The sequence below is a fragment of the Sorex fumeus genome, unplaced genomic scaffold (assembly GCF_029834395.1).
Source record: "Sorex fumeus unplaced genomic scaffold, SorFum_2.1 ptg000094l, whole genome shotgun sequence".
Taxonomy (NCBI): Eukaryota; Metazoa; Chordata; class Mammalia; order Eulipotyphla; family Soricidae; genus Sorex; species Sorex fumeus.
In genome coordinates, this window is record NW_026606151.1 from 2,402,883 (window position 1) to 2,430,592 (window position 27,710).

General features: G+C 62.4%; 1 protein-coding gene across 1 annotated transcript; it reads right to left on the bottom strand.

Moving 5' to 3' along the window:
* Positions 1 to 2,287: 2,287 nt before the first annotated feature.
* Positions 2,288 to 27,560, bottom strand: TEAD3 (TEA domain transcription factor 3). Its single transcript, XM_056132122.1, has 14 exons — positions 27,483 to 27,560; positions 26,604 to 26,810; positions 17,893 to 18,145; positions 16,109 to 16,173; positions 10,487 to 10,549; positions 9,576 to 9,587; positions 8,474 to 8,611; positions 8,329 to 8,378; positions 7,571 to 7,632; positions 5,378 to 5,511; positions 5,091 to 5,264; positions 4,631 to 4,771; positions 4,392 to 4,544; positions 2,288 to 3,101 (listed from the first exon to the last, which is right to left on the bottom strand). The coding sequence occupies exons 1-14, from the start codon at positions 27,558 to 27,560 to the stop codon at positions 2,988 to 2,990; spliced, it is 1,644 nt and encodes a 547-aa protein (XP_055988097.1). The 3' UTR covers positions 2,288 to 2,987.
* Positions 27,561 to 27,710: the final 150 nt, after the last annotated feature.

The window sequence follows — 27,710 nt, forward strand, 5'->3', positions numbered from 1 at the left end:
GGGGGGGGGGCTACCCACTGTATTATTCCTTCACCCCATAGTCTCCAGGATTTTTATGGGCACCGCTTGGCCAACACCCACAGTGCTGCTGACCAGGGCAGTCAGTGGAGCTAAAGGTTTCGGAAGATTTCTCCTAACCTGATGATGAAGGCCAGCCACAAACTTGCTTGCTTAGGGCTGCAGGCCAGAAGCCCAGCTCTGCATCTGGTGCCAGGTTACAGCCAGCTGACTTCTCTCTGGCTCCGCTCGGATCCCTCCTGGCAAGGCTCAGATGACCATAGACACCAGGGATCAGCCTCCGGAAGGGCAAGGCTGTACTATCTCTGACCTATGGAAACTTGCTGAGGGCCACACCTGATGGTGCTTAGGATTTATTCTTGCTTCTGGTCAAAGGTCACCTCTGGCAATGCTCAGGGAACCATTTAAGATGGTTCTGTCCTGGTACTGTCCTGCCCCGGAAGATTTAAGCATCATCTTTTCCAGTTTTGGGATGACGCCTGGTGATGTCCAGGATCTGGCTTCTCATGTCTATAATCTTCATTTTCATCTGCTCATGCGGGTGGCAGTATCTGCTCAAAAGTTGTGAGGGACCCTGAATTAGGACACTTCCCTTGCACATGTGAGGCCCTTGGTTCAGTTCCTGGCACACACTGAGGTGTGCTGCCAGACTCCAATTAGGACTGGAAAGGTAGGACAGGGGTCTGGACCAATCCCAGCGCAATCCCCAAAACCCCATGTGGTCCCTCAGCACCAGGAGTGACCATGAGCACAGAGCTAGGAGTAATTCCTGACCACTGCCAAGTGTAGCTCCAAAACCAGAAAGTCCTACACACTCAGCTGTGCTCAGGGCTTTTTCTTGGTTCTGTGCTCACTGCTCACTCCTGGCAGTGATTTTTTTTTTTTTCTTTTTGGGTCACACCCAGCGATGCTCCGGGGTTACTCCTGGCTCTGCACTCAGGAATTCTGGTGGTGCTCAGAGGACCATATGGGAAGCTGGGGATTGAACCTGGAGTGGTCACGTGCAGAGCAAACACCCTCCCTGCTGGACTATCATTCTGGCCCTTCCTGGCAGTGCTTGAGGGACCATATTTGGTGCCCAAGATCAAACTTGCTGGCGTGTAAGGCCTTCCCCTCTGCATTTTCTGTCCAGTTCCCAGTAAAAGCAGCATTTTAAGCATAGTGCTAGCACTTGGTACTTAACCGGAAGTTACAAAATGTTGTTATGTAGTCCTGCATACAGAGGACACAGCCCCTGTGCAAGAAACACCTGGGACAATGAGGTTTCATGCCCCTTGCATGCCTGCAATAATTGCACAAGAAGGCGAGTCACAGATTTTTTTGGTTTCTCGATGCACGCCAACGTTGGGTTTTCTGGGAACGTGAGACACTGGGGTTCAGTTCCTGCCACTGCAGAGCCCCTCAGCGTGGTGGGAGTGGCTGCAATCCCAGTGTGGGGGAGAGGGCTGGGGGTGCTCATACCCAACACATGCAAGACCCTGGGCTCACACGGGTGCCACACGGCCCCCCGGGACTGCCTGGGTGACCCCTGGTTGGCCCGGTACCATCAGGAGTGCACTCAGGCCCCCTGAGCACTCGAAATGAGTGCCCCTCCCCCCACTTAGTTTGCTCAATTCTGGCAGGAGTGGGTAGCAGGCTGGGGTCAGCCGCTTCCAAGGAGTTTGACATCACCTCTGTCTGCTCCGAGTGTGGATAGGTAGGGCTGGGGACCGCCCCCAGCAGCGACAGGGTGAGGTGACGCAACTGACCAGGCCCTAAAGCAGGAGCGCCGGCCGGAAGCTGTTCCCGTCCCGAGGTCTACGCACACGCTGGCCACACGGGAGCCCACAAACAAATAACTTTAATTGGTGTTTGTTTGTTTGCAGCCGGAGCAGGGCCTTGAGGAGCCCTTGCCCCAGCCCCGTGACACATTTATGATATAACCCATCACAGCTGGATTTAAAAAATACACAAAAAAATATATAATATACATTATAAAACCGAGGTTGGGGCTGGAGGTGGCCTGAGCGAGACGCACGCGGTGAGAGCCGTCAGGAAGCTCAGGGGAGCGGGGGGAGGGGTGGGGCACAGTACTTCATGTGAAACTTAAATATCCAGGTGGCTGGGGTGGCAGCCACGGGGCCCGGGAGACGGGGGGGGGGGGGGGGGGGAATGCCCCCCGCTTCCTGCCTGACCCTCCAGCCTATTCCGAGCCCAGGTCTACCTGGGCACCATGCCCCATCAGAAGGCTGTGGGGCCGGGGGACTCGGGTACCCCATCCGACAAGGCGCGCTGGGAGAGGGCTGGCCTCAGAGCCCCCCGCCTGGACAGCTGGCAGCAGAGGGCAGTTTCCGCCCTGCTGCAGGGGACTCTGGGCAGGTGACGTGCCCAGGTCCCCGAGGTCTGCTCCTTCCTGTATCGTGCCTGACCCCCACTGCGGCCTCTGTGGCTGACCCCCACTGCAGGGAGCTCGTGTCCTTGTTGGTTTCTCCGGGGACAGGGGTGAGGGGGACCGGTGGGGAGAACCCCAGCTTTGCCTGTTCCCCCAGGCAGGGTCTTGGATTCTCAGTACCCCACCGGGCTCGCCTAGCAGGCGTGAGGTGGTCCGGGGCACGTAGAGGCCGGCACCTGGGCGGGCACCTGGGCCCTGCTCTTGCCTCCACCCACCCCTGCCTGGCCCGCTCGGTCCAGGGTCTCTGCACGCCGACTCCTCCCTGGTCTACATCCTATCACGGGGCCACCCAACCTGAGCCCCGGCTCCTCCTCCCTCCTCGGCTGGGCAGAGCGGGGTGGCGGCGCCCCGTGGAGCCCCCCTCTCTCCGCCCACAAGTAAAGCGCAGAACAGTGGCAGGGAGTGTGTGTGGTGGCGGGAGCGGGCAGCCTCCTGGGTCCCGGCTGAGTCCTGGGTCCCGGGCACCGGGGGTGCAGGGCCAGGCGGGGGTGTGGACAAGATGCTCATCCCGGTCGTGGTGGTGGCGGCAGAGGACGCCCTAGTCTTTGACGAGCTTGTAGACATGGTGCTGTGCCCCGTGCTCGCTGGCGGAGACTTCGAAGACAAAGGCGATGACCAGCAGCGTCTCCTGGGAGTCCCGGCTCGTGACCACCTGTGGGGCCGGAAGAAGGAGTAAGCCCTGAGCACCTCCAGGTGTGGGCCAGGAAAGGAAACAAAATCTAAACAGGAGCACGGGGCTGGGGCTGGGCTGACCCTTGGCCCCGAGTGCGTCTCCTCTGGGCCCTGAACACACACACCTGCAGGATGGTAAAGTTCATCATGAACTACACACATGCAGGCACAGACACACGCACACACACCTGCAGGATGGTGAAGTTCTTTCTCCATCATGCCGTTCATCATATACTACACACACACATACATCCACACATACACACGCACACATACATACTCGCACACCTACAGGATGGTAAAGTCCTCCAGCATGCTATTCATGATGTACAATACACACACACACACACACACACACGTGCGTGCACGCACACACACACACACACATACATGCTCACACACACAACTGCAGGATGGTGAAGTTCTCCAGCATGCTGCTCATCATGTACTCCACACACCTACACACAACTGTGCATGTACACACGCACCACACGCACATGCGCACACAGACACATGCTCACACACATGTGCACGCACACACACATCTGCAAGATGATGAAGTTCTCCAGCATGTTGTCATGTACTAAACACACACACACATATGCACACACACACACTGCAGGAAGTTCTCCAGCATGCTATTCATCATATAATACATACACACGCGCACATACACACACACACACACACACACACACCTGCAGGATGGTGAAGTTTCCCAGCACGCTGCTCATCATCACACACCCACACACAACTGCGCATGTACACACGCACATGTGCACACAGACACATGTTCACACACATCTGCAAGATGGTGGAGCTCTCCAGCACGTTGTCAAGTACTAAATACACACACATACACACACACATGTGCGCGCACACATACTCACACACCTGCAGGAAGTTCTCCAGCATGCTATTCATCATATACTACATACACATGTGCACATACACACACGCACACACCTGCAGGAGGGTGAAGTTCTCCAGCACTTTGGTCATGTACGTCTCACACACACATACACACACACACACACGCGCACACACACACACCTGCAGGAAGTTCTCCAGCATGCTGTTCATCATATACTACATACACATGTGCACATACACACACACACACGCACACACCTGCAGGAGGGTGAAGTTCTCCAGCACTTTGGTCATGTACGTCTCACACACACACACACGCGCGCGCACACACACACACACCTGCAGGAAGTTCTCCAGCATGCTATTCATCATATACTACATGAACACACACACACACCTGCAGGATGGTGAAGTTCTCCAGCACGCTGTTCATCATGTACTTCTCGGGCAGGTGCTTGAGCTTGTGGATGAAGTTGATCATGTACTCGCACATGGGCGAGCGGTGGATGCGGTACACGAAGCGCCCGTTCTCCAGCCTGGCGTACTCGGTCTGCAGAGAGGGGCAAACGCGGCACTTCGGGGCCTGCTCCGGGCCAGGGCTTGGGGGTGGGGGCTGTCCCCTGCTCCCCGACTCACCTCCACCTTCTCCACCACCTGCTTGCCGAACGAGCACACCTTGGTGGAGACGCTGATGGTCATGCTGTCCGAGGAGCTGTACTGGGAGCTGACGCCGTAGAAGGCCCCGGGGCCCTCCTGGATGGTGCTGTTGAGGTCGGCCTGTGTGTGGGGGTGGGGAGGCAGGGGTGGGTACTGTGAGTGCTGGCGTGAGGGGCCATCTGGGCTGAGGACCTCCTGCCAGCACTGCCAGGGGCTCCAGGAGACAGCGGGGAGAGCGGCCGGAGCGACAGGCCAGCCGGGAGGGTGCCAGCCCCGCATGCTCCGAGCTGGGTCTGTCCCCGGCACCCCATCCGGTCCCCCAGCCCTGCCCGCAGTGACCCCTGAGCATAGAGGCAGGCGCCAGAGCACGGGTCAGCTGCGTGTGCCCCTCCACACACAAACTAGGACCAAGTGCAGCAGGGAACCCACGGCAGCTCACCCAGAACTTGACGAGGAAGAAGGCATTCGGGGGGCCTTTCTCATAGAGCTCCTTCAGCCCCCCCTTCTTCTCGGGGAACTTGTCGTAGATCTGACGGACGTCCACCGCCTCCAGGGGCGGGTCCGAGAAGGCAGGGTTCGTTTGGCCGATGTGCACAAAGAGGTGTTTGCTGTACTGTGGGGAGGGCCGGCGCCGGGTCAGGACAGCTGCGGTGGAGGGGGTGGGACGGGGGCCCCGCAGGGCAGAGGTGGTGGCCCCCAGCCCACTCCCGCCTCGCCCCACGTTACCGTGTCGGGGTCCCGCTGCACCTCCATGAAGGCCGAGTACTCGAGGAGCCGCAGGCGCGACGAGGCGATGGTGCGGTCCTGCCACACGGGCACGGAGGCGGCGGCAGGGGGCAGCGGGGCCAGCGGCTCATAACCTGCGGGAGGAGGCAGACGTACCGTGTGTGTGTGTGTGTGTGTGTGTGTGTGTGTGTGGCCCGAGGGTCACAGACATGTCAACAGGCCTTTTCGTGGGGGGCTGGAGTGATAGCACAACGGGGAGGGCATTTGCCTTGCACGCGGTCGACCCGGGTTCGAGTCCCAGCATCCCATAGGGTCCCCCGAGCACTGCCAGGAGTGATTCCTGAGTGCAGAGCCAGAAGTAACTCTGTGCGTCACTGGGTGTGACTCAAAAAGAAAAAAAAAGTAAAGTCAGGGCGGGCACTTGTCTGTTTGTGGCCAACGGGTTCAATCCCAGGCATCCCACATGGTCCCCTGAGCACCACCAGGAATAAAGCCGGGAGTAACCCCTGAGCATCGCCAAGTGTAGCCCAAAACCCAAAACCAACCACAACAAAAAATGATAAAAGTCATTAAATAACAAGATTAAAATCTGAAGATTTTGGGTGTATTTCCTTACAGAAAATGTTCCATCCAAGGGAACAATGTTATACATTTGGTGACTGGCTCTTGAGTTTTGGGGTCACACCCAGTGTGCTCAGAGCTTAGTCCTGGCTTTGTGTGCAGGAATCACCTCCCCAGCACCCCACCTGGGCTCAGGGACCGTGTGGGGTACGGGGAGGACTGAACTCTGTCAGTGGTGTGTAAGGGCCTTCCAACTGTACTATTTCTCTGCCCCAGAAGAGAGCTTCTTGCAGAGGAGCTCTTAAAGTAATATTGTAGGGGCTGGAGCGATAGCACAGCAGGTAGGGCGTTTGCCTTGCACGTAGCTGACCCGGGTTCGATTCCCAGCATCCCATATGGTCCCCCAAGCACCACCAGGAGTGATTCCTGAGTGCATGAGCCAGGAGTACCCCTGTGCATCGCCGGGTGTGACCCAAAATGAAAAAAAAAAGCAATGTTGTAAAAGGTAGGAGGCTAGTCAGGGTCTGTCCCATGCCCCAGGAGATGTGTCTACAGACTCTCTCACATACTCACACACAACTTCACACACACGCACACACACACTCCCTCATACACTCACATACACACAACTGACATACACTCACACGCACCCTCACATACACACACCCTTATACACTCACATACAAACACACAAACTCACACACACAACTTTCATACACATCCTCACAGACACATATATACCTTCCCATACTCATACTCACACACACCCCCTCACATACACACAACTTTCATACACACATACACACACCCTTATACACTCACACACAAACACACGAACTCACATACACGACTTTCACACACATACCTATACACATCCTCACACAGACACATATAATACCTTCCTATACTCACACACTGATACACTCACACACACACCCCTCACATACACACAACTCTCACTCACATCTACACACATACTCTCAGGCACACCTACACACACATCCTCACATGCACCCTCACACACATCCTTAAACACCCTCACACTCTCACATTCACATAATCACAACCTCACTCATACATCCACCCACTCTCACACATCTACACACACCCTCACACGCACCCTCACTCATGTACACACCCTTATTCACATGTACTCACAATCATCCCCTCATCCCTACATCCACCTTGACTCACACACACAGTCACACACCCTCACTCACACACATACCCTTGCACTCATACATACCCTCACCCACACCCCCATACCCACACTGATTCATACATTCACCCCCACACTCCTACACTCACTCTCACACACATTCAAACCCTCATACAGTCACATTCATTCTCACATTCACACTCATTCACATGTGCCCACACTCATATATCCCCACATGCATGTGTGCACACATATACACCCCCGCAGACCGACAGACACACATTCACCCTTCACACACAAGTACACACCCCATGCGTGCGTACACGCACACCCACACATACCCCCCACACGCACACACACGCATACACCAGCCACATACACACGCACACATACACCCCCCCCACGTGCGCGTGCACACCCCCCTGCTGGGCTCCCCTGCCCTATCAGAGGTGCGGGCGAGGCCCGGGACTTACTGCCGAGCGCCGGAGGCAGGGGAGGCTGGATGGGGTAGGCTGGCTGTGCAAAGGGCTTGATGCTGCAGGAAGGAGCACAGCCTGGTTAGAGTGTCACCCCTTCCCCGTCCCCCCTCCCACCCGTGACCTGGGCGGTCTCATCTGGGCCCTCAGCAGAGCGCACCCCTGCCTTGAGCAAGGCCCCTGGTGTGAGCCCACAAGCTCTCGGCCCAGCCCTGTTTCCCCTGGCCCGCCTCCGCCCCAACGCTGCTCAGGGTGGCGTGGCAACCCCACCCTGGGGCGGCTCATGAACCCCTCGGGGCGCCCAACCAGGAAGGTTCCAAGTAAAGGAGCCAACGACTAGTCCCCGGCTGCCGGTCTGGGAGATTGACGCAGAGATTAGCTGGGGGAAAAATAAACGGAGGAAGACAGCGGCCCAGCGGCTGAGGCCCGAGCAAACAAAGAAAGATCCGTGGGCCAGCCCCCCCCCCCCCCCCCCGCGAGCCCCTCTTCAACCCTCTGGGGGGTGTGTGTGTGGGGGGGGGGGTATCGGCTCACACCCAGTGGTGGTCGGGGGCAATTTCTGGCTCTGTGCATGTGGGGAGTGACCCCGGCGGGGCGGTGTTTCCCGGGAAGAACCTCACCCCTGCACTGTCTCTCTGGCACGCACCCCCCCCCCCCCTTTCCCAACTAAAACTGTGCGGGCAGGATCCTATGCGGCTGCGCGGGGATGAGAGGGCGCATGGGAGGGACCCCCACCCCCAGCTGCCAATACTCACTCCTGAGAGGGTCCAGGCTGCTGTCCCAGGAGAGGGGGGCTGCTCCAGAACTGCGAAAAGGGGACAAGGACCCGTGAGTATCCTCCCCTCCCGTCCCTGCGCCCCCTCCCTCCGCCTGGGGCCCCCTCCCAGGGCCCCCCCATACCCGGGAGGACGAGGAGAAGACGGCCTGGGGCAGGGGGGAGGGCGGGCGGAACTTGTTCTGCAGGACACTGGCCGAGACGATCTGCGCCGAGGACATGGACGCCATGCTCTGGAGCGCCTTGTCCTTGGACACCTGGTCCTGCAGGGACGGAGGGACACTGAGCCGGGCAGGACTGGGCGGCCCGGACCCCCGCCCGACCCACTCAGCACCAGCACAGTCCTCTCTACAGCCCCCCCTCTCCCTGCCCTGCTCAGCCCACACCAGGAAGTGCTTCGTGTTTCTGTCTCAAGCCTAACACGGCCCCTGTGGGGCCCGGGGTGCCCTGTCTACGTCTGCGGCAGCACCTCCCGGACGCTTGCTCAAAGCGCCAGTTCTGGGGCTCATATGTGCTCTACATCAGGGATTCCTTTTCCCTCTTGGATTTTCAGTCATACCCAGCGGTGCTCAGGGCTCTGTCCTGGCTCTGCCCTTAGGGATCACTCCCGGCCGGCTCAGGGACCGTATGGGGTACCAATCTATGCAAGGCAAGTGCCTCCCCCGCTGTACATCGCTCTGCCCCTGATTTTATCTTCACAGGCCCCCAGGTTCATTCTGATGCTAAAGATTGAGAACCATAATATTTCATGCTTATTTTTTTTTTGGGGGGGGTCACCAGGCAGTGTTCAGAGGTCACTCCTGGAGGTGCTTGGGAGACCATATGGAATGCCGGAGATCAAACCCGGGTAGGCTGTGTGCAAGGCAAATACCCTACCCGCTGTACTCTCACTCCGGCCCTTATTTATTCTTTAAAATTCTGTTTATTATTAGTAATAATAAGGACAGGGCCACACCTGGAGGTGCTCAGGGCTTAGTCCTGGCTCTGTATTCTGGGAGCCCTATGCGGTGCTGGGGATGGAACTTGGGTCTCTCCTATGCCATGTACGGGCTGGTCTACTGCGTTCTCTCCAGCCCGGAGATGCATTGTGTAAGTACATCCCACTGGCAGACCTATCCGATGGACTTCACAACTACGGGATTTAAAAGTCCCCTAGCTAAGTGTCCTGTTTAGCGTCTTGGTCCCAGAGTCAGCCCTCCCCGCTGCCTGGGGGCGGGTGGTACTTACCAGGTTCATGGCCTGTGAAGGAGAGGGAAGACAGGTTAGACACATAGATAGCCCCTGGGCGGGGCCAAGCCCAAGCCCCGCCCACCGACGCCCAGCCCCACCCTCTGGGGGGCCCTTCCCTGTACCCCCAACCCTCTAGGGGCCCTGGACGGTCAGGCTGACCCGGGACAGGCTGGAAGCCTGGATCCCACAGAGCTGGTGTCCCTGGAGTGTGTTCACAGTCTCTGTGGCCGGGATACAGGCCCAGGGGACTGTCGGGGGGCATGGGTAGGGGTTTCCCAGGCCTGGAACCCTAGGCTCCGAGACCCTCAGCCACAGGATCCCTCCCGATGAGTGGAGGACCCTACAGGATGCCAGGGATCGAACCCGGGTCGGCAGTGTGCAAGCGCGAGGTGCGGTTCCCGGGATCGCCAGGCCCACCATGTCAGCGCTGCAGCCTGGACCCCCGAAGGTCTTCCCCTGCCCACCTCAAGGCCCCTGCAGGCAGCAAGCAGCGATCAGGAGGAAGGAGAGAAAGGAAACCAGAAAAGCGGGGTGAGGACCTGGGGGGGGGCCCTGACTGGCCCCCTTCCCCTTGCTGGCCTCGGGGGAGGAGGGGACCCTGCCTAGTCCCTGGCCAAGATCCAGGGGGCAGTAGCAGGCCTGGGCCAGGCCTCGGGACGGGGGACCCCCTACCTTCAGCTTGGACTGAACCTCGCGAGATTTCCGCCTGGCTAGAACCTGCAAGTGGCTAGAGACCTGGAGAGAGAGAGAAAGAGCGAGAAAGAGAAAAAGAGCGGAAAGAGCACCAGAAGACCAGGCCGGAACCGAGCTGGAGCCAGAGCACAGGCAGAGTGGGCCAGAGAGCCCGAGGGAGGCGCCGGCGCGGGGGCAGAGCAGAGGCTGAGGCCCCGGGCAGGCGCCCAACATACCTTGATGCCAACCTGGTATTCCCGCACCTTCTTCCGAGCTAGAACCTGTATGTGGCTGGACACCTAAGGGCCGCCCCGCGCCCCGCCGGAGAGGAAAACACACACAGTGAGGGTGCGGCACGGACACACAGCCCGCATCTCTGAGATCAAAGGGGCGTGGGGGGGGGAATGCGGGACCCGGTGGGCAGGCACCCTTTAGCCCTGCTAGCACTGCGCTCTCCCTGGCCCTGGCCTGGGTCAGGAACCTGCATGATTTCCTGGATGGCCATGTGCAGCTGGAAAGGTTGCTCACTGCACAAGAGTGCCTGGCCCAAGGAGGGCCACACTGAGCCCAGCGGGAGGAGCGCTGGCTGGGTTTTTGTTTGTTTGTTTCCCAGAAGAGAGGGACCATTTCACTGGTGCGCTCAGAGGAGGCATCTTCTTTGGTTTCTTGTGTTTTGAGTCACTACCGTCATCAGAGGGCATGCTGCTGAAATCAAACCAGGGTCGGCCAGGTGCAAGGCAAACGCCTTACCCGCGGTGCCAGCGCTTCACCCTGGAGGGAATATCTTTTTTATTCTCTTTATTCCCCTTTCCTTGCTATTGTGGGGGCCTTCCCTGGAGGAACTCAGGGCAGCCGGGATCGAACCCAGGCCACGGGAAGGCCCGTGCTCTACCACTCAAGCCCCATCCCTGAGCCCATACCGTTGTTTGCTAATTCGCATCTGAGGTAAGTGATGGCCATAATGTTCCTGATGGCAACCATGGTGTTCACATCAAGGCCATGGCCACTATGTCAGAGCTTCTGGCCACGGCACTGTCTTCCTGTCAGCTTGCCCCCCTCCAAGCCCCCTCCTGTCTCATCTATGCAGTTCCTGATGGCCCATGCCCCCCATCTCCTGGCCTCACACGTGGCAGAGTGTGCATGTGTGTACGTGTGTGCACACGCACGTGCTTGCGTGTCTGTGCACATGTATGCATGTACATGCGTGTATGTGTGTGCATGCATCTGTGCCTGTGTGTGCATGTGTGCGTGGGTGCGCGTGTATGTGTGTGCACATGGGCGTGCTTGAGTGTCTGTACACGTGTATGCATGTGTGCATGTGATGCACACGTATGCATGGACGTGCATGTATGTGTATGCATGTATGTATATGTGTGTATGTGTGTGCACACGTGCATGTTTGCGTGTCTGTCCACATGTATGCATGTGTGAATGTATGTGCACGCATGTGCATGTACACGTGTATGTGTGTATATGCGTGTGCACACGTGCATATGTACATGTGTGGTGCACACATGTGCATGTACATGTGTGTATGTGTGCGTGTGTGTGCACAAGTGCATGCGTACATGTGTGGTGCACACATGTGCATGCACATGCATGTATGTGTGTGCATGCATGTATGTATACATGTGTGTGTGCATGTGTGTATGTGGCTCCCACTCAGGCTACGAAGGCCCAGGGGCCCCACGAGCAATTCTCAGCTAACCTGGCTGCTGGCTGAATGCAGGGTCCCAGGATGCAAGGCTTCTGGGGCCCTGTGGCACTGGGGACACGCGGGCTACACCTGGCCGTACTGGGGGGCTCCCAGATTCCCTGTGCGGTGGGCATGCACCCTAACCAGGTATCCGGGCCCCCTCTGCTGGTGGGCCTGAGCTGAGTGCAAGAAGAGTGCAAAGACGCACGTGTGCACACACACACATACACACACACACACACACACACACACATGCACTGTGCCACTCACAGTCCCTTGTGCTGTCCCTGACCCTGAGCCCCAGGGAGCCCACCTGCCCTGCAGCCCTCGAGGCTGCTGTGCTAAACCACGGCAGCCTTGACTTTCTCTACAGGTTGCCTCTGGGAGGTAGGGGGGCCCCAAGCAGTGCTCAGGAGTCCCAGCAGCCACAAGCAGCAGTGCTCGGTCTGACTGTGTGAGCCAGACAGACAGACGGTCAGTGCTTGGTCAGTGATGCCGGGTGGCTCAGCCCAGGGGTGCTGGGGGCCGGGCGAGTGGATCTCACCTGGTGGGGTCTGCGCCGGCCCTTGGTGTGCAGGGGGTTGGGGGGTTAGATGCCCACAAATCAAGTTTCTTCTTATTTAGTTTGGGTTTGGGGACACACCTGGCAGTTCTCAGGGGTTAGTCCTATCTCTGTACTCAGAAATTACTCCTGGCCCTGGGCTTAGGGAACCATATGGGATGCCGAGAATCGAACCCACATCAGCAGTCTACAAGGCAAACACCCTACTCACTGCACTGTCACCCCTACTCATTGTACTGTCACCTCTACTCACTGTATCATCCCTACTCCCTGCACTATCACTCCAGCACCGAGGAGGAGGCTCCCCCAGATCCTCGGGGACCCCGGCACGGAGAGGGCCAGCCGCGAAGCCGAGGTCACTCAGCTGGAGTCAGACTGGGGCTGGAGAGGCCAGCCCAGGGGCCCACTCTGTCCTTGCGGGGCGTGGCCCTGTGAGTTGTTCTTGTGCATGGATCTGTGAAAAACAGAAACTGCATTGTTTTTGTTTTTGTTTTCTTCGGGGCCACACTCAGGGGTTCCTCCGGGCTCTGCTTCAGGAATTACTGCTGAAGGTGCTCGGGGGACCACGTGGGGTGCCAGGGATGGAACCAGGGTCAGCTGCGTGCAAGGCAAACACCTTATCCTCTGTCCTGTTGCTCGGCCCTACAAACTGCATTTCCCCTCCTGAAGTCAGTAAAACCCTGAGAAAAACCTTGCCTGTCCATGCTGCCCTGCCTCAGCTACTACACAGTGCCTTTGCTTTATTCAGTTGTTTTGTTCTCTTTTTTTTTTTTTGGCTCACACCTGGTGTTGGCCAGGGGTTACTCCTGGCTCATGCATTCCGGAATTACTCCCAGATGGGATGCTGGGAATTGAACCCGGGTCGGCAGCGTGCAAGGCAAATGCCCTACGCACTATGCTATCCCTCCAGCCCCCTCATTTTTGTTTTTGGGCTAAACTCGGAGCTGCTCAGACGTTCCTCCTGGATCTGCACTCGGGGATTACTCCAGGCGGTGCTCAGAGACCATACGGGATGCTGGGGATTAAACCTGGGTGGGCCCAAAACAAGGCAAACGCCCTCCCCTCTGGACCATCGCTCCTGCCCAGGTTTATTCAGTTTGGGGGCAAGTCACACCTAGCGGTGCTTGGCAGGGCTGCTCCTGGCTCTGTGCTCGGGGCTTGCTCTGGCTGGTGCTGGGAGACCACGCGGTGCCTGGGATGGGGGCCATGCGTCCTGCATACATAGCCTGCGTCCTACACCCCGACCCGCCAGGGTTGCTGGGAGCTGGGAACCTGGAGGGGTCGGCTGCCTGAGGCTCGAACCGAACACTGAGGTCCTCATGACCCCGCCAACAGCTCCCCTCTCATCCCTCAAAACACTCCCTGCAAAGGGGCGGCAGGACCCCAGAGTGGCGGCTTCTAAAGACAGAGTCAGGCCAGGCAGCAGCAAATCCTCACATGCCGACTCTAGACTAAGACTCGGGAAAGGAGAACTAACTTCCTTTTTTATTTCCTTCCTTCCTTCCTTCCTTCCTTCCTTCCTTCCTTCCTTCCTTCCCATTCGGAAAACGAGAACTAACTTCCTTCCTCCCTCCCTCCCTCCCTCCCTCCCTTCCTTCCTTCGCACCATGTGGTCCCCCAGACACCACAGGGACCATATGGCATGCCGGGGATCCAACTCAGGTCAGCCTTTGCAAGGCCAGTAGCAAACTACTGAACTCTCTCTCTGGCCCCATTTTGCTTTTGTGTTTCTTTCTGGGCCACCCCTGGGAGTGCTTGGGGCTTTCTTCTGGCTCTGCATTCAGGGAATTGCTCCTGGCAGGACTCAGGGAACCATATGGGACGCCGGGGATGGAACCTGGATTGGCCGCATCTAAGGCAAGCGCCCTCCCCACTGGGACAACAGTAAATTTTTTCTTTCTTTCTTTCTTTCTTTCTTTCTTTCTTTCTTTCTTTCTTTCTTTTCTTTCTTCCTTTCTGCTTTTTGGGTCACACCTGGCGATGCACAGGGGTTACTCCTGCCTCATGCACTCAGGAATCACTCCTGGCGGTGCTCGGGGGACCATACGGGATGCTGGGAATCGAACCCAGATCAGCTGTGTGCAAGACGAATGCCCCACCCGCTGTACTATCGTTCCAGCCCCGCGACGGTAATTTTTTTTCCCTGTGAAGGGGGAGGGTTAGTACACACAGCAGTGCGAGGGCTGCTCCTGGCTCAGTGCTCAGGACCCTGTGGTGCGGGGGATTCAAACCCGAGCCTCCTGCATGGAGGCAGCCAGCCACCAGCCGAGCCTTGGCTGGGCGCCCGGAGCCGCTGGCTGAGGCCGTGCTGGAAGGCGGGGCCAGTAGGAAACATTCCTCCGCTCTGCCAGCAGGGCCCTTGCTGCTGCCGGCTGGCCGGGGTCTGGACGGGGCAGCTCAATCATTCACCCGGGGAACAGAGCCGGCAGCCGGGGGCCGGCCTGGAGGGCAGTTAATAAGTGCTCGGACCAATGCGGGAGCATGTCTGCCTCTCCATGGGGCGGGTGGGGGGTCTCCACCTTCTAGGGCACAGCGGGCTGGGGCAGGGTCCCCCTGCACACACCGGTTGGTGGGTTCGAACCCCACCCGCACAGGCTGCTGGGAAGGGCTGAAACTCAGAGCTGCCTCCAAGCCGCCTGCCTGTCGGACACCCTGGGGACTCACCCCACTCACCCCCTTTGCTTTGGCTTTTTGGCTTTGCTTTGGGGGGGGGAAAGGGCACGCCGGGGTGCTTGGGGCCCGGCTCCTGGCTCTGCCCTCTGGGCCCATCCTGGCTCTGGCCCTCCCACCCCTTCCTCTCTCCCTAACCCCTCGACCACTCCCTTGCCCGGGGCCCCAGATGGCCTCTCACATCCCTGCCACTGCCACCCTCGCTGCCCACTGCCCGCCCTGTGGATCTAGGGTCAGTCCTGCTACTGCCTGCAGCCTCTCCCCTCCCCCCCCCGCCCTGCCCCTCAGCCCCAGCCCTGCCCCTGCTGTCCCCCTGTCCCTCAGGTCCCTGGCCCTGGGCTCCACCACACCTCCGCCCGCCAGCCCAATGTCCTAGAGGAGGCCACTTTACTTCCCCATGCCTCAGTTTCCTTATCTGTGCAATGGAGATAACTACTCTATCTACCTCTCTGATGGGAAGATTAAACAAATGAAAGTCAGCTCTGTATGGGTTCACCACTTTTATTTATAACCCAGCTTTCCCGACCTGGAATCTCTGTCTCTGTCTCTCTCTGTCTCTGTCTCTCTCTCTCCCGCTAGGCTAGCTAAATACAGAAATGAAGGAGCACTTCTTCCAGGAAGCCCTCCAGCTCTCTTTCTCCTCCCTCCCCAGTCCTCGTCATTCCTGTCCTCCCTCCTGGTCCGGGTTAACTGCCAGTCTCACAGGACCCTCAGGCCCGGCTGAGTGCTCTCGGGGCCGCTCAGGCCAGGGAGCTGGGGCTGCGGCAGCACGGGGCTGCTGTGTGGTCACTGACGGGGTGATGAGGGAGGTCAGTGCCCCTTCCTCCAGGATAGTGGCGCTCCGGAGCACTGGGAGCGTGAGGGAGCATCTGGCCGGGGAGGGAGGGGGTGGGGTGGGGGGGTTGTCACTGCACGTGGCGGCGTCTCTACCTGTTTTCTCGTCCGAGTCTTCCCCGTCCTCAGCTTAATGTAGCGTGCGATCAGCTCGTTCCGGCCTAGATGGGGGGGAGCGAGAAATGAGCAGGGCACAGGGTGGGCGAACGCTGGGTACAGGCCCTGAACCCCCAGACCTGCCCTCGGTCCCTCCACAGGAGCTGGGAAGTCTTGGCTGCCGGGGACGTGAGTCCCACAGAGTCGAGGAGAAGGGGCGGCCACAGGGGGCTGACCAGTGGCCCGCAGAGGGGGCAGGAGCTCGTGTGTGCATGGGTATGCACGTGAATGTGTGTGCATGTGAACGTACGCATGTGAGTATGCGTGTGAATGTGTTTTGTGTGTGTGCAAATGTGCGTGCATGTGCACGTATGCACGTGCGTGCTTATGTGTGTGCGTGTGAATGTGTGAGTGTGTGTGTGTGAACATGTGTGCATTTGTGTGCGCATGTGCAGGCATGTGAACGTGTGTTCAAGTGCGTGGTGTGAATGTGTGCACGTGCATGTGTGTGAACACGTGTGCATGTGTGTGTGCGTGTGAACGTGTGTTCAAGTGTGTGGTGTGAATGTGTGCGCATGTGCATGTGTGTGAATGTGTTAGTGCATGTGTGTGAACGTGTGAGTGCATATGCACGCGTGTGAAGGTGTGCAAGTGTGCGCGTGTGCACACATGTGGCTCAGTGAGTGAGCAGGGCTGCCTTGGTGGTCTGTTCTGCGGCCCTTGTCCTGGAAGACCCTGCCTGTGCCCCCTCCCCACCCCCGGGCTGTGCTGACACCGGCCAGTGCTCTCCACCAGTCTCCCTCCATGCCACGGGGCCACGGGGCGTCACTGTGTCCTGTGTCACCCACGACCAGAGTCTCACGCCCCCTTGGCCTGGGGTGGGCAGTTTCTGATCAGCTACAAGGACCCTCTGAGGGCCCTGAAGGCTGTCTGCTGGGCAGGGCGAGTGGCCGCGTGGGACAATGGAAGGGCTGTCAGCCTGCAGGGCGGCGCCTCTTACCCCAGAATCCAGCCCAGAGCCCCCAGCCCCAGTCCCGCGGCCGGCCGGGACATTCTCCGGATTCCTCTCCCAGGGCAGAACCGGCTATGCTGCTCCCCCCGCCCTGCTGAGACTATCTCTGGGGGCTGCCTGCCGGCGGCGGGGAAGAAATCCTGGGGACACCCCCTCCCACGTCGCCCACGCAAGAGGCTCTGGAGCTTGGGGTGGGCCTGGGAACCCAGGGGGCGCCCAGGGGAGCCCATAGCACTTGGCCCAGCTCTTTCCTTCCTGCGCCCCGTGCTGGCTCCAGCACCCGAGGCGGAGTGACCCTGAAAACGCAGTTCGGCCCTGGGGTGTGGGGGGGGGCAGGAAGTGAGGGGCAGATTGGGGGTTCGGGAGTGAGGGGGCAGCAGGGGGGGGGGGTGGCGGGGCCCAAGGGAGCTGACCAGAGGGAGGCTCCTACTCATTCTGGGGCTGACCCCTGCAGGGGACCCACCCCGGCCTTCTGGGGAGTGGACCCTCTCCCTGGCCTGGCCTGGGGCCTGCTGGACTGACCCAGTTTCCTGGACCCACTGAGTCACGCCGAAACCTGCAGGCCAGTTGGGGGGAGGAGGCGGCCGGCCAGCCGGGCGGGCAGGCGGGCGGGTGGGAGGTGTGGGCCTGGCTCTGGCCTGTTTATGAGGGTGCAGACACTCGCACGCCCAGACTCGCCCTGGCGGGCTGGCAGCCGCGCAGGACTTGGCCAAACCGGTTGGGTGAGGGGGCAGAGAGCAGGGGGAGGGGCGGCCCCGGGCCCCACACGCACCGTACATCTTGCCCTCGTCCGACAGGATGATCTTGCGGCGGCCGCAGGGCGGGTAGATGGCCAGGGCCTCCTGGAAGCTCTGCTCGATGTCCGGACTCCACACGCCCTCCGCGTCATTGTCCAGCCCCTTGTCCAGGCCCTCGGACCCATCTTCCCGGGCCTCCCCGGGGCTGCTGCTGGCGTTCCAGCTGTTGGACGCTATTGTGCTGGTTGCTCTGGGCTCGGGGCCTGAGCCCACCGGGGCGGCTGGGGCCTGGGAAGGGCAGACACACACGGGGGTCAGTCAGGGCAGGGGCCTTGCCGGTCCCCGGCCACGCGGAGGGCTCGCGCTCAGTGAGATCACGGCCCCCGGGGGCAACCGCACTGCCCATTCCCAGGCTTTGGGGCACAGCCCGGGCGGCGCCCGTGACGATGGTCCACACACGCGTCCTGGGGCCCTTCGCTGCACGTGCCTCCTTCGGCCCTTCGAATTCAGGCCGGATGGGGGGGAGGGGCTGCACCCACTGGGGACTGTGGAGGCTCTCAGGGGTTCCACAGCATCAGACACACCCAGGGGGGCAGGGCCCTGCGCTTCCACGGCGGAGGGGCTCCCTGGTGCTCACTCTGCATGCTCCTCCTCATCCCTGTCACCCCCACCCCCTGCCAGAAACCCCGCCAAGCCCCCTTGGCCTCCCAGCATGGGTTCGACTCTACTGGGCACCTGTGCTGGGAGTGGGGTGGGGTGGGGGTGGGGCCCCCCCAGGAGGCTGTGGCCTGGAAGGATGCAGGGCCCAGCGCGGCCCAGGAAGGGGCAAGGGAGCCTCCGAGAAGGTGCCACCGCCAGAGCCTTGCTCAACCCCGCCCGCCTGCCCGCCACCCCACTTCCTGTTCCCGCACCTCCCTTGGGCCCCACAGCAGCCCATAAACCAGCCACAGGCCGCGGGAAGGCCCCGCTCTGTAAACTCTGACCGCCCGTCCAAGTGACGGGCGCTTCTTAGGCCAGACATGCGCCCCCCGCCCCGGGAGATCCCAAGGGGGTCTCCAGGCCAAACCTCAACAACGAGATGGGGGGGGGGGTCAACCAGTAGGAAGGGAGGGGGCGTGGGAAGGAAAACAGGTCGGAAGGGGCCACGGGGGAGGAAGTAGAGAAACTGCCCGCTCCCAGCCGGACCCCACATGGCCAGGGGTGCTGACCGCTCCCCAGCAGCCCCCCCCCACTTGGCCGGGGGCTCCTGCAGCCTCACCGTCTCCATGGCCAGGCACGAAGGGAAGCCGGAGCCAGAGCACTTTAGACGATGCATCCTGGGGTGCTCTAGGCCTCAGGGTGGGGGCAGGGAAGAGAGGAAGGGTACCTCTTGCAGGCGGGGGAATCCCTCCTCCTCCCCAGCTCCTGAGGAATGAGTGGGGCTCTCCCTGTGGGGGTATCTGCTGGTTTAGGAAGTCTTTAAAAAAATGTTCACTTATTTTTTAGTTTTGGGGTCACTCCTTGGCTCTGCACTCAGGAATTACTCCTGGCGAGTTCAGGGGACCAAATGGGATGCTGGGGATCGAACCCGGCTTGGCCGTGTGCAAGGCAAGTGCCCTCCCCGCTGAACTCTCTCTAGCCCCTGCTTAGGGTGTCTAAGGGTAGGCCCCCAGTGGAATGGAGTCGGTGTGGGGGGTGGGGGGGTGATGTCAGTGTCACGACTGTCAGTAACTCTGGGCCATCAATAAGGCAGACACCCTTCTGGACACATAGCAACTCACTTAATCCTCACCCATTCCTAGGGGGTAAATACTAGTATTCTTTACCAGCGAGGAACCCAAGGACAGAGAGGTTAAGCAACAGGCTGAAGGACACACAGCCAGGAAGGGCCAGGGCCAGGCTCTCAAGCGAGGGTTTCCAAACTTACAAAGCCTACCGCTCCCTTCCCAGGGAAAGAATGACTCAGTGTCCCCTCAGAGAGCTGCCTCCTTTAAGGAAATAGACAGAACGCGCCTGGGCTCCTGGACAGGGGAGGCAGCTATGGCCGCCCCCCACCCCCCATCCTCCCAGCCGTGGTGGTGGGCCAGACCCACCAGGGCCAGTGGCCTTCAGCCTTCTCACTGAGGGGCCGGAGCTAGAACCCCATTACCTGCGGCAGCGAGGAGGGGTCCAGACCACCCTTTCCCCTTCCTGCCCCCCAGCCAGAGAAGCTGGGGCGACTCTGGAGCCCCGGGGCTGCTGAGGTGTTCAATGGGGGGCCCTCTGAGACCGCCCCCCAGGGCAGGAGAGAGGCCCCGCTGGGCCGACACTGGCCGGCATCACCCCTTCAACCCGGGGAACTGGCTTCTGATCCCCACCTCCTGAGCCTCGGGGGTCCTGGTTCCTGGACTGAAAACGGGAGGTGGGACAGGGCACGTGACCAGGCTGGGGGCTGGGGGGGACCCCCGCGAGAAGCAGGACTCCCCGGGTCCTCCTCCCCTGCCCGCTCGCTGCCCTCCCCCCCCCCCCCCATCCTCACCCACCCATGGCTCCTCCTCGGGAGCAGGAGGGGCCTGCGAGCCCGGGCCTTTGGGAAGCAACTTGGCTGCCTCCCCCGGCCTCCGCCGCCGCGTCCCCTCTCTGCAGGCAGTGCTCCCCCTCCTCGGGTGATGTCAGCCCCGCCCCGCCCCCCGCAGGAGCACTGTGGCCTAATATGGGAACACAGCAGCGCTGGGAGCCGGGACCGACTGGGGGGGTGGGGAGGGGACCGCGGGCAGCTGGCAGGGGGGAGGGGGGTGAGAGGACGCAGGTCAGGATGGCCAGGCCCCCCCCTCCCCGCTGCCCTGCACCTTCCCGCCTGTCCCCCACTGGCCTCACTGTCCAGAAACATGGCCGTCCCCGGGCCGCAGGCGACCCCCAACCTCACACAGTGCTCAGGGCACCGTCAAACGCCACCCGGCCCAGGCGGTGTGTGGGGAGAACCAGCTCTCTGTGGTCCCGGCCCAGGACGGGCTGCTCCCCTGGCCCCCGGTTTCAGCTGTGGGACGAGGACAGTCCAGTGCGTGTTTCCCCACCCCCCCCCCAACACCCTTAACCCCCTGCAGCCCAGACCCAGCTGTGGGGGCCAGGGGTTGCTTTTCCCAACAGCTGCGGGGCTGGTCGGAGGCAAATGTGGGGCTCCGGCATTTCCCGGCGACGGACCCGGCAGGGCCTCTGGGGAGCCCCAACAGAGAGGGGTTCAGAGGGACAGCAGCCCCCAGTGCACAGGAGAATGTTCTCCTCAGTGGGTGGCGCTTTATCTGGTCCCTCGAAGAAGGCAGATTTCAGGGGGACAACCGGGCCGGGTTGCCCTGAGAGACAGACAGCTGGACGGAGGGGGGACAGGAAGTGTAGCCTCCGAAGTGAGCAGAGCTGGGGGTGCAGCCGGGAGACGGGGAGACGGTCCAGGAGTGCAAAGAGAGCGAGGGACAGGCGAGTCAGGGGCTCAGATCCACACTCACCCCAGAGGGGGGCCCTGGGTGATACACAGAGGAAACAGACGCAGAGCCAGGGCGTATGAGTGTGTGAGAGAGACAGGCAGAACTGTGTGTGTGTGTGTGTGTGTGAGAGACAGACAGAACCTCTGTGTGTGTGCGCGTGTGTGTGTATGTGTGTATGACAGGCAGGCAGAACCAGTGTGTGTGTGTGTGAGAGAGAGAGAGAGAAAGAGAAAGAGAGACAGACAGACAGAACCTGTGTGTGTGTGAGAGAGACAGGCAGAACCAGTGTGTGTGTGTGTGTGTGTGTGTGAGTGTGTGAGAGAGACACAGACAGAACCTGTGTGCATATGAGAGACAGACAGAACCTCTGTGTGTTTGTGTGTGTGTGAGAGAGAGAGAGACAGAACCTATGTGTGTGTGTGAGAGACAGGCAGAACCAGTGTGTGTGCGTGTGTGAGAAAGAGACAGAACCTGTGTGTGTGTGTGTGTGTGTGTGTGTGTGACAGACAGGCAGAACCAGCGTGTGTGTGAGAGAGACAGAACTTGTGTGTGTGTGTGTGCGTGCATGAATGCACGTGTGTGTGTGTGTGTGTGTGACAGACAGGCAGAACCAGCGTGTGTGTGAGAGAGACAGAACTTGTGTGTGTGTGTGTGTGTGCATGAATGCACGTGTGTGTGTGTGTGTGTGTGTGTGATGGGGCGACCATGAGAAAGTCCTTGTGACAAGTGAGATGTGGGGATGAGAAGTCATGGAGTCACAGAGAACGGGAAGAAGCAGAAAGCAATAAACCGAGGTAGTCGGGCCGTGGATCGCTGAGGGGTCCCTACGCCAGGACAGATCCACAGGGAACAAGGGAGCCACAGTGAGAGCTGCAGGAACTGCGTCCAGGATACCCTCATTTGGGACCCCCACCGGGGGGTTTCTGGCTGGCTCCAGTGTCTGTGGCCCTCACCAGGCCCTCCGTGGTCCCAAGCGGTGGGCAGGTGGCTAGGAGCAGACTTTGGGGTGCCGGACGGCCTGCTCCCCGCCCTGGGGTCAGGTCTGCTGGAGTAACTGGCCGGATCACTCCAGGGACGGGGACACAGGGTCTAGCCCTCCACCCAGAGGGAGCGAGGGGTCTGCCTGAAGCCGGGGCTCCCCATGGACTCCGCCCTCTATGGGGGCTGGGAGAACACAGTTGAGGTAGGGCCCCCCCCATCCTCATCTCTGCACCAGCCCCCACTGGGAGAACAACGAGAGCCCCGAGATGCCTGGTGCCGGCCCCCCAAGACACGTTTCCTGTGGGGGGGAGCAGGGCTTCACCCCCAAGTCCACCCTGACGTCCCAGGCCTGTGAGTGAGCCCGGCCAATCCGGGCGGGCGGAGGGAGCCCCTCAGCCCCCCTGCAGGCCAGCTGTTCCCCAGCTGTGGGCCCCTCCCCCCAGTGGCTGCAATCGCTCGGGCTTGGTGGAGAAGGCGCCCCTCCCTGCGCTAGCCGAGGAGCCCTGAGGGACCCTGTCCCCCAGCTGCTCCCCCCCAGGCTGGGGTGCACCCCCTTTCTGGAGCAGCGTCGGGGGCCTTTCAGGAGGAAACAATTTGCTGAGCCCGCTGGGAGGGAGGTGGGGGGGTCTCCCTCGCTCCCGCTTATTAATGTGCTTCCAATTTGGGAATGGAGGCTCCTCCCTCCCACCCCTGACAGGGGCTCAGGCTTCTGCGGGAGCGGAGGGGGAGGGGCCACTCCTTCTTCCCCACACTCGCCCTCCCCGTCACTGTCCCCCACAGGACGGGGAGGGGGCCCCACAGCTCCCCGAGACAGAAGGGGCCCAGGACGCCCCTTTGTCCTCGCTCGCCAGCTGGTCCCCCTTGGGCCAGGGGACCTGGGGATCCAGGGCAGGCCGGGGCGCCCCGTGGTCATAGGTTACTGTCCAGATGTTGTGGGGTTCCTGGGTTCCGGGGTCCCCTCGGGACTGCCACCATCTGCCACCCCTCTCCCCCGTCACCCACTTTCTTCTCTCACAGCTGCATCCTGCACCCTCCCTGTGGCTGTTGCATCGGGGATGTGTAGGGGGTGTCGGGAATGAGCCCGACACACGAGGCCTGTGTCTGACCACCCAGCCACACAGCCCTGGCCCCCTGGGCCCCTGGGACTGTGACAAAACAGCCACGGACCCGGCCGGACTCCCTCTCGGAGGCGTGTCACGGGGAGGCCATAATTCCTTCTTTGTTTCAAACAATTCTCTGCTCGAGGCCCTCCGAGTCACGGGGGTCACAGGTCCCCCCCCCCCCGCCACGTGGGTCACCCACAGTAACGCACACCACGTCTGGGAGAGCCCTGAAGGCGGTCACCGCGCGGTCCTCCCGGAGAGTGGCCACCCCCAGGAGCGTCTCGGGCATACCCCAAGGTTCCCCCTAGCTGCCTCAGCGCCCAGGCTGGCCGTCATCACAGCAGTTTCTGGGGACACATGTCCCATTGTTCCCTGGCTCTCCCATGGGGGGGATGTCCACATGTCATCATGCGGGGGCCATCCATGTTGTCCTGGGTTCCTCACGCACCGGGACAAGTCCCTGGGCATCACCCACGCATGCCTGTCACCAGTGGCCATCACACTGGCAGATGCGGTCACAGATGCCGCCGTGGCCAAGCCGCTTCTTTCATCCACACGCTCAGCGACGGTCCCTTTTCGTCCGTCTGTCCACCCGTCTCTCTCACACTCGGCACGTCGACCTGCCTGCAGCCGCACAAAGAAGACGCCGACCCGCCCCGTGTCCCCGGCACCCGCAAGGCCAGTCACCAGTCAGAGACAAGCCATCGCGCACTCAGTGTCACCCCGGGTTTCTCTCCCGGCCCCCGACGGACTGACGGGCGGGCTCCCGGGCAGGCACACGCAAACTGGTTCTGCCCGGTTCTCTCTCACACACGCCCCTCGCCCCCAGGCGCGCCCACACGGCCTGGCCCACTCCGGCCTCTTGCACGCAGAGTCACGCTCCGGCTTCCCTCTATCACTTCCTGTCCCGTCGGGCCTGGCAGGGAGCACAGGAAACAATCAGCACTCGAGGAAACGCAGGGGCTGGGGCGGTGGGGCGCAGGCCAGGACACCCTCGCGCCGCCCGGCCGGGGCCCCGGGCACCCTCAGGCGGGCACGCAGGGAGGGGGTGGGGGTGCCCCTCCTCGGCGGGTCACCAGGACCCAGGGCCGGATGCTGGCCTCCAGCTCTGACCAGAGATGCTCCCCAGAAGCAGAGACCTGGGACCTCCAGGCCGCCCCTCGAAGGCGACAGCTTGCCCACCCCAGACGGGGAAGGAGGCCGTGACCCGTGACCCCTGCCCCCTCTTGGTGCTTCAACAGAAACCGCTCAGGGGCAGGCCGCCCCCTTCCTGAGGAGGCAGGGCTGAGAGCTGGCCCTGCTGTCGTCCACAGGGGCCCCCAGGGGCTCTGAGAGCTTCCAAGTGGCCTCCGAGCACTGTTCTCCGGGTCCAGCCTGCCTGAGCCCACCTGGGCACCTCATCTTCTCAGGGCAGGCCTCCCCACCCCCAACCCCACCTGCCCTCACGGCACCTGCTGCCTGCTCGCCTTGGGACCCTCCTCTGCAGAACGGCCACCTCCTGTCTGGTCTGCCTCAGACCGTTCACTCCCCACGGTCTGACCACCCCAGGAAGCCCACCGCCCTCTCCCGTCCTGACCACATCCAGGCTCCAGGACAGAGGGAAGACGGCTGACAGGGGAACCAGAGGCCTGGGAAGCCGCTTATGACAAATGGGGAAACTGAGGCCCCAGGGGACTCTCCAGCAGTGACCAGGGCCCAGTGGAGGGAGAAGCACATGTTGAGTGGTTCTAACGCTGCTGCCGAGAGAGATGTCTCCTTCTGGCTTGAACATTTCCTCAGCTGGCGAAACAGGCCAGAGGCTGCATCCGTGATTACACATAAACACACACACACATGCGCACACATATACAACCCCTCTGTGTGCATCCCACACGCCACACACATGTGCCCATGCATGCACAGACATCACGTGTGTGTGAGCACACATATGTACCTACACACCCCTCTCTCCTGACAACCCCTGACCAGCCCCAGCCCCATGTGCTAATTAGCCTTCATTACTGCTCCCTCCTAGGGGTGGGGGTTGGAGAAGGCCCTAGAGGCTGAGCCTCCCGGCCTCGAGAGCCCTGAGGTCATCCTCAGCCCCGCACCCAGGGAGGAGAAGCCCACAGAACCGCATCCCGCAAGGGGCCCCCTCGTTGGGGGGCGGGGGGGGGGAAGCCTGGGAAAGGGGGCGACCAGGATGTGGCGGGAGACGGGCCTCCGCCATGGGGGCCTCTGGCCGGCCCTCCTTGCCCGGGGGCTGCCGCGAACATTCCAGCCCAGACCGTGTCCAGGCCCCCTGCCCCAGGGAGGGACATGCCTGCACAGCGCCAGGTCACAGGAGGCCGACTCCGGGCCCCGTGGGCACCGGCCCCTCGGCCTGTGTCCACCCCACCCCCTCCCCTGCTCTCCAGGGCGGCAAGTCCAGGCCTGACCCGGCTCTTCCTCTACCTGGAGAGGGAAGCCGGAGGAAAGTGGCCCCCAAGGCCCTCTGCCCCTGTCCAGGGGCGGCCGGGACCAGGGCCCCTTCTCGGGGAGGGGCGGCACGGTGGGGTCTCAGGGGCCCGCCGGGTGTGGGGTGGCCAAGCCTCCCTCTGACCCTCCAAAGCCTGGAACAGGGCTCTGAGCCGGTGACAGAGGACAAGGCCCCAACTCCGGCCCCTCTGGAGCCGGGCTCTGAGCTCCGGGCAGGACCTGGGGCCTGGCGGGCTCTCCGGGGTGGGGGTTCACGCCCCGGGGTGGGGGCGGGGCGCCCGGCTCGGCCCCCTCCCCAGTCCCCAGCCCGCCGCGCAGCCGGGCGCCGTGGCTTGGCGGGCCCCGCGCGGGCCGGGCCGGGCCGGGCCGGGCGCCGGGAGGCCGGGCCGAGGCCTGCGTGGAGCCGGGGCGAGCCGGGGCCCGGAGAGTCCAAAGTGCGGCGGGGCCCGGGCCGGGGCGCCCGGGGTCCGAGCTCCCCGCGGCGGCGGCGTCGGTGCGCGGGGGGCCCCCGCCGCGTCCAGCCCGGACACCCGGAGTGTCCCCGGCCTCCCCGACCGGCGCGGCCCGATCGCGGGGCGGCCAGTCCGGGGTTGGGGGGGTGGGGGTGCGCGTGGGATGGGCGGGGCTTCCCGGAGAGCGTGCCCCCCTTCCCTGCAAACTTCCCGGCACCCAGACCCGGGGCGCGCGCCGGACAATAGCGGCCCCCCCGCCCCGCGCCACCCCCGGTCCCCTGTCCTGACCCCGCGCGCGTCCGCCCGCCCGGCTTACCTGGTCCGAGCTCGGGGGGGCGCTCCGGCCGGGCCGCTCCGCCGGGCCCGAGGGAGCCGAGCGAGGGGGGCCGGGGAAGGGGGGGTCGTGGGGAGGGGACGGGCCGGAATGCGCGGAATGAGCCGGGCCGGAGCGGGAGGCGCCGCGCGCGGAGGAGGGAGCGAGCGGGACGGAAAGTTTGTGTGGAGCGGCCGGGGCGGGTGGGGGCTGCGGGGCCGGCGGGGCGGGGCGCCCCGGGGGGCGGGCACCGGCGGGGGGGCGGGGCCGCGCGGGGACCCCGGGAGGCGCGGCCGTGCCGGGCGCCCCCTGCGCGCCGCGCCCGGCCCCCGCCCGCCCGCCGGCCCGGCGGGGCGGCGCGGCGCGGGGCGGGGGCGCCGTCGGGGCGCGGCGCGGGGCGGCGGCTCGGGCTTCCCCGGCCCCCCACCCCCCCCATCAGCACTGCCCCCCGCCCCGCGCGCCCCCGGTCCGGGTCTCGGCGCCCCCCCCCGCTCGCGGGGGCCCCGGGCCGCGGCCCCGCCCCGGCGCAGCGCCCGCCCTGCCCGAACCCGGTTTGTCTGGTTCTCCGAGAGGCTCGTTTCTCGAATTTCTTCTCCCTGGGCCCCCCCTCTTCCCGGACCTCCGGGGCGCTCCCTCCCGGCCCGGCTCCCCCCCACACCCCGCGGGGCGGGGGGCGTCTGGACACTTGCGAGCCCCTCCCCGAGTTTCGGTAGGACCCGCGAGGGGCGCGCGGGACGGGCCGGGGCGGCGGCGCGCGGGGCTCGGGGAGCGCCCTGGGCCGCGCTAGGAACCACGCGCTGCGCTCGGCCTGCCGGAGGACGCGGCTTTATTGGGCGCGGGGGTCCCCCGGCCCCCCGAGGGGGTTAAACCGACCCCGGCTACCGCGCCCCGACAGGAAGTGGCGGGGGCGCGGGGAGGGCGGGGACCAGATGTGCGGCTCGGGCTCCAGATGTTCCTCATCGCCCGTCCCGGGCCCCGGCGCGGCTCCGCCCCTGCCGCGGGAGAGGGAACGGAGGAGGGCACCCCGAGACCGGGGGCGTGGGCACCCCGAGGCCCGCCGCCGCCGCCGGGGTGGGGAGCGCGCGGACACGTCTCCGGGCGGGCTGGAGC

What these genes read in the sequence shown, in the direction of transcription:
- TEAD3 (XM_056132122.1), bottom strand. Translation starts at nt 27,560, where the DNA reads ATGAGGAACATCTGGAGCCCGAGCCGCACATCTGGTCCCCGCCCTCCC. An exon ending in CCCCCCCGAGCTCGGACCAG is followed by an intron (nt 18,146 to 26,603) that starts GTAAGCCGGGCG and finishes TGCCCTTCCCAG; the next exon opens with GCCCCAGCCGCCCCGGTGGG. An exon ending in CCTGCCTCCGGCGCTCGGCA is followed by an intron (nt 5,512 to 7,570) that starts GTAAGTCCCGGG and finishes CTCCTCCCGCAG; the next exon opens with GTTATGAGCCGCTGGCCCCG.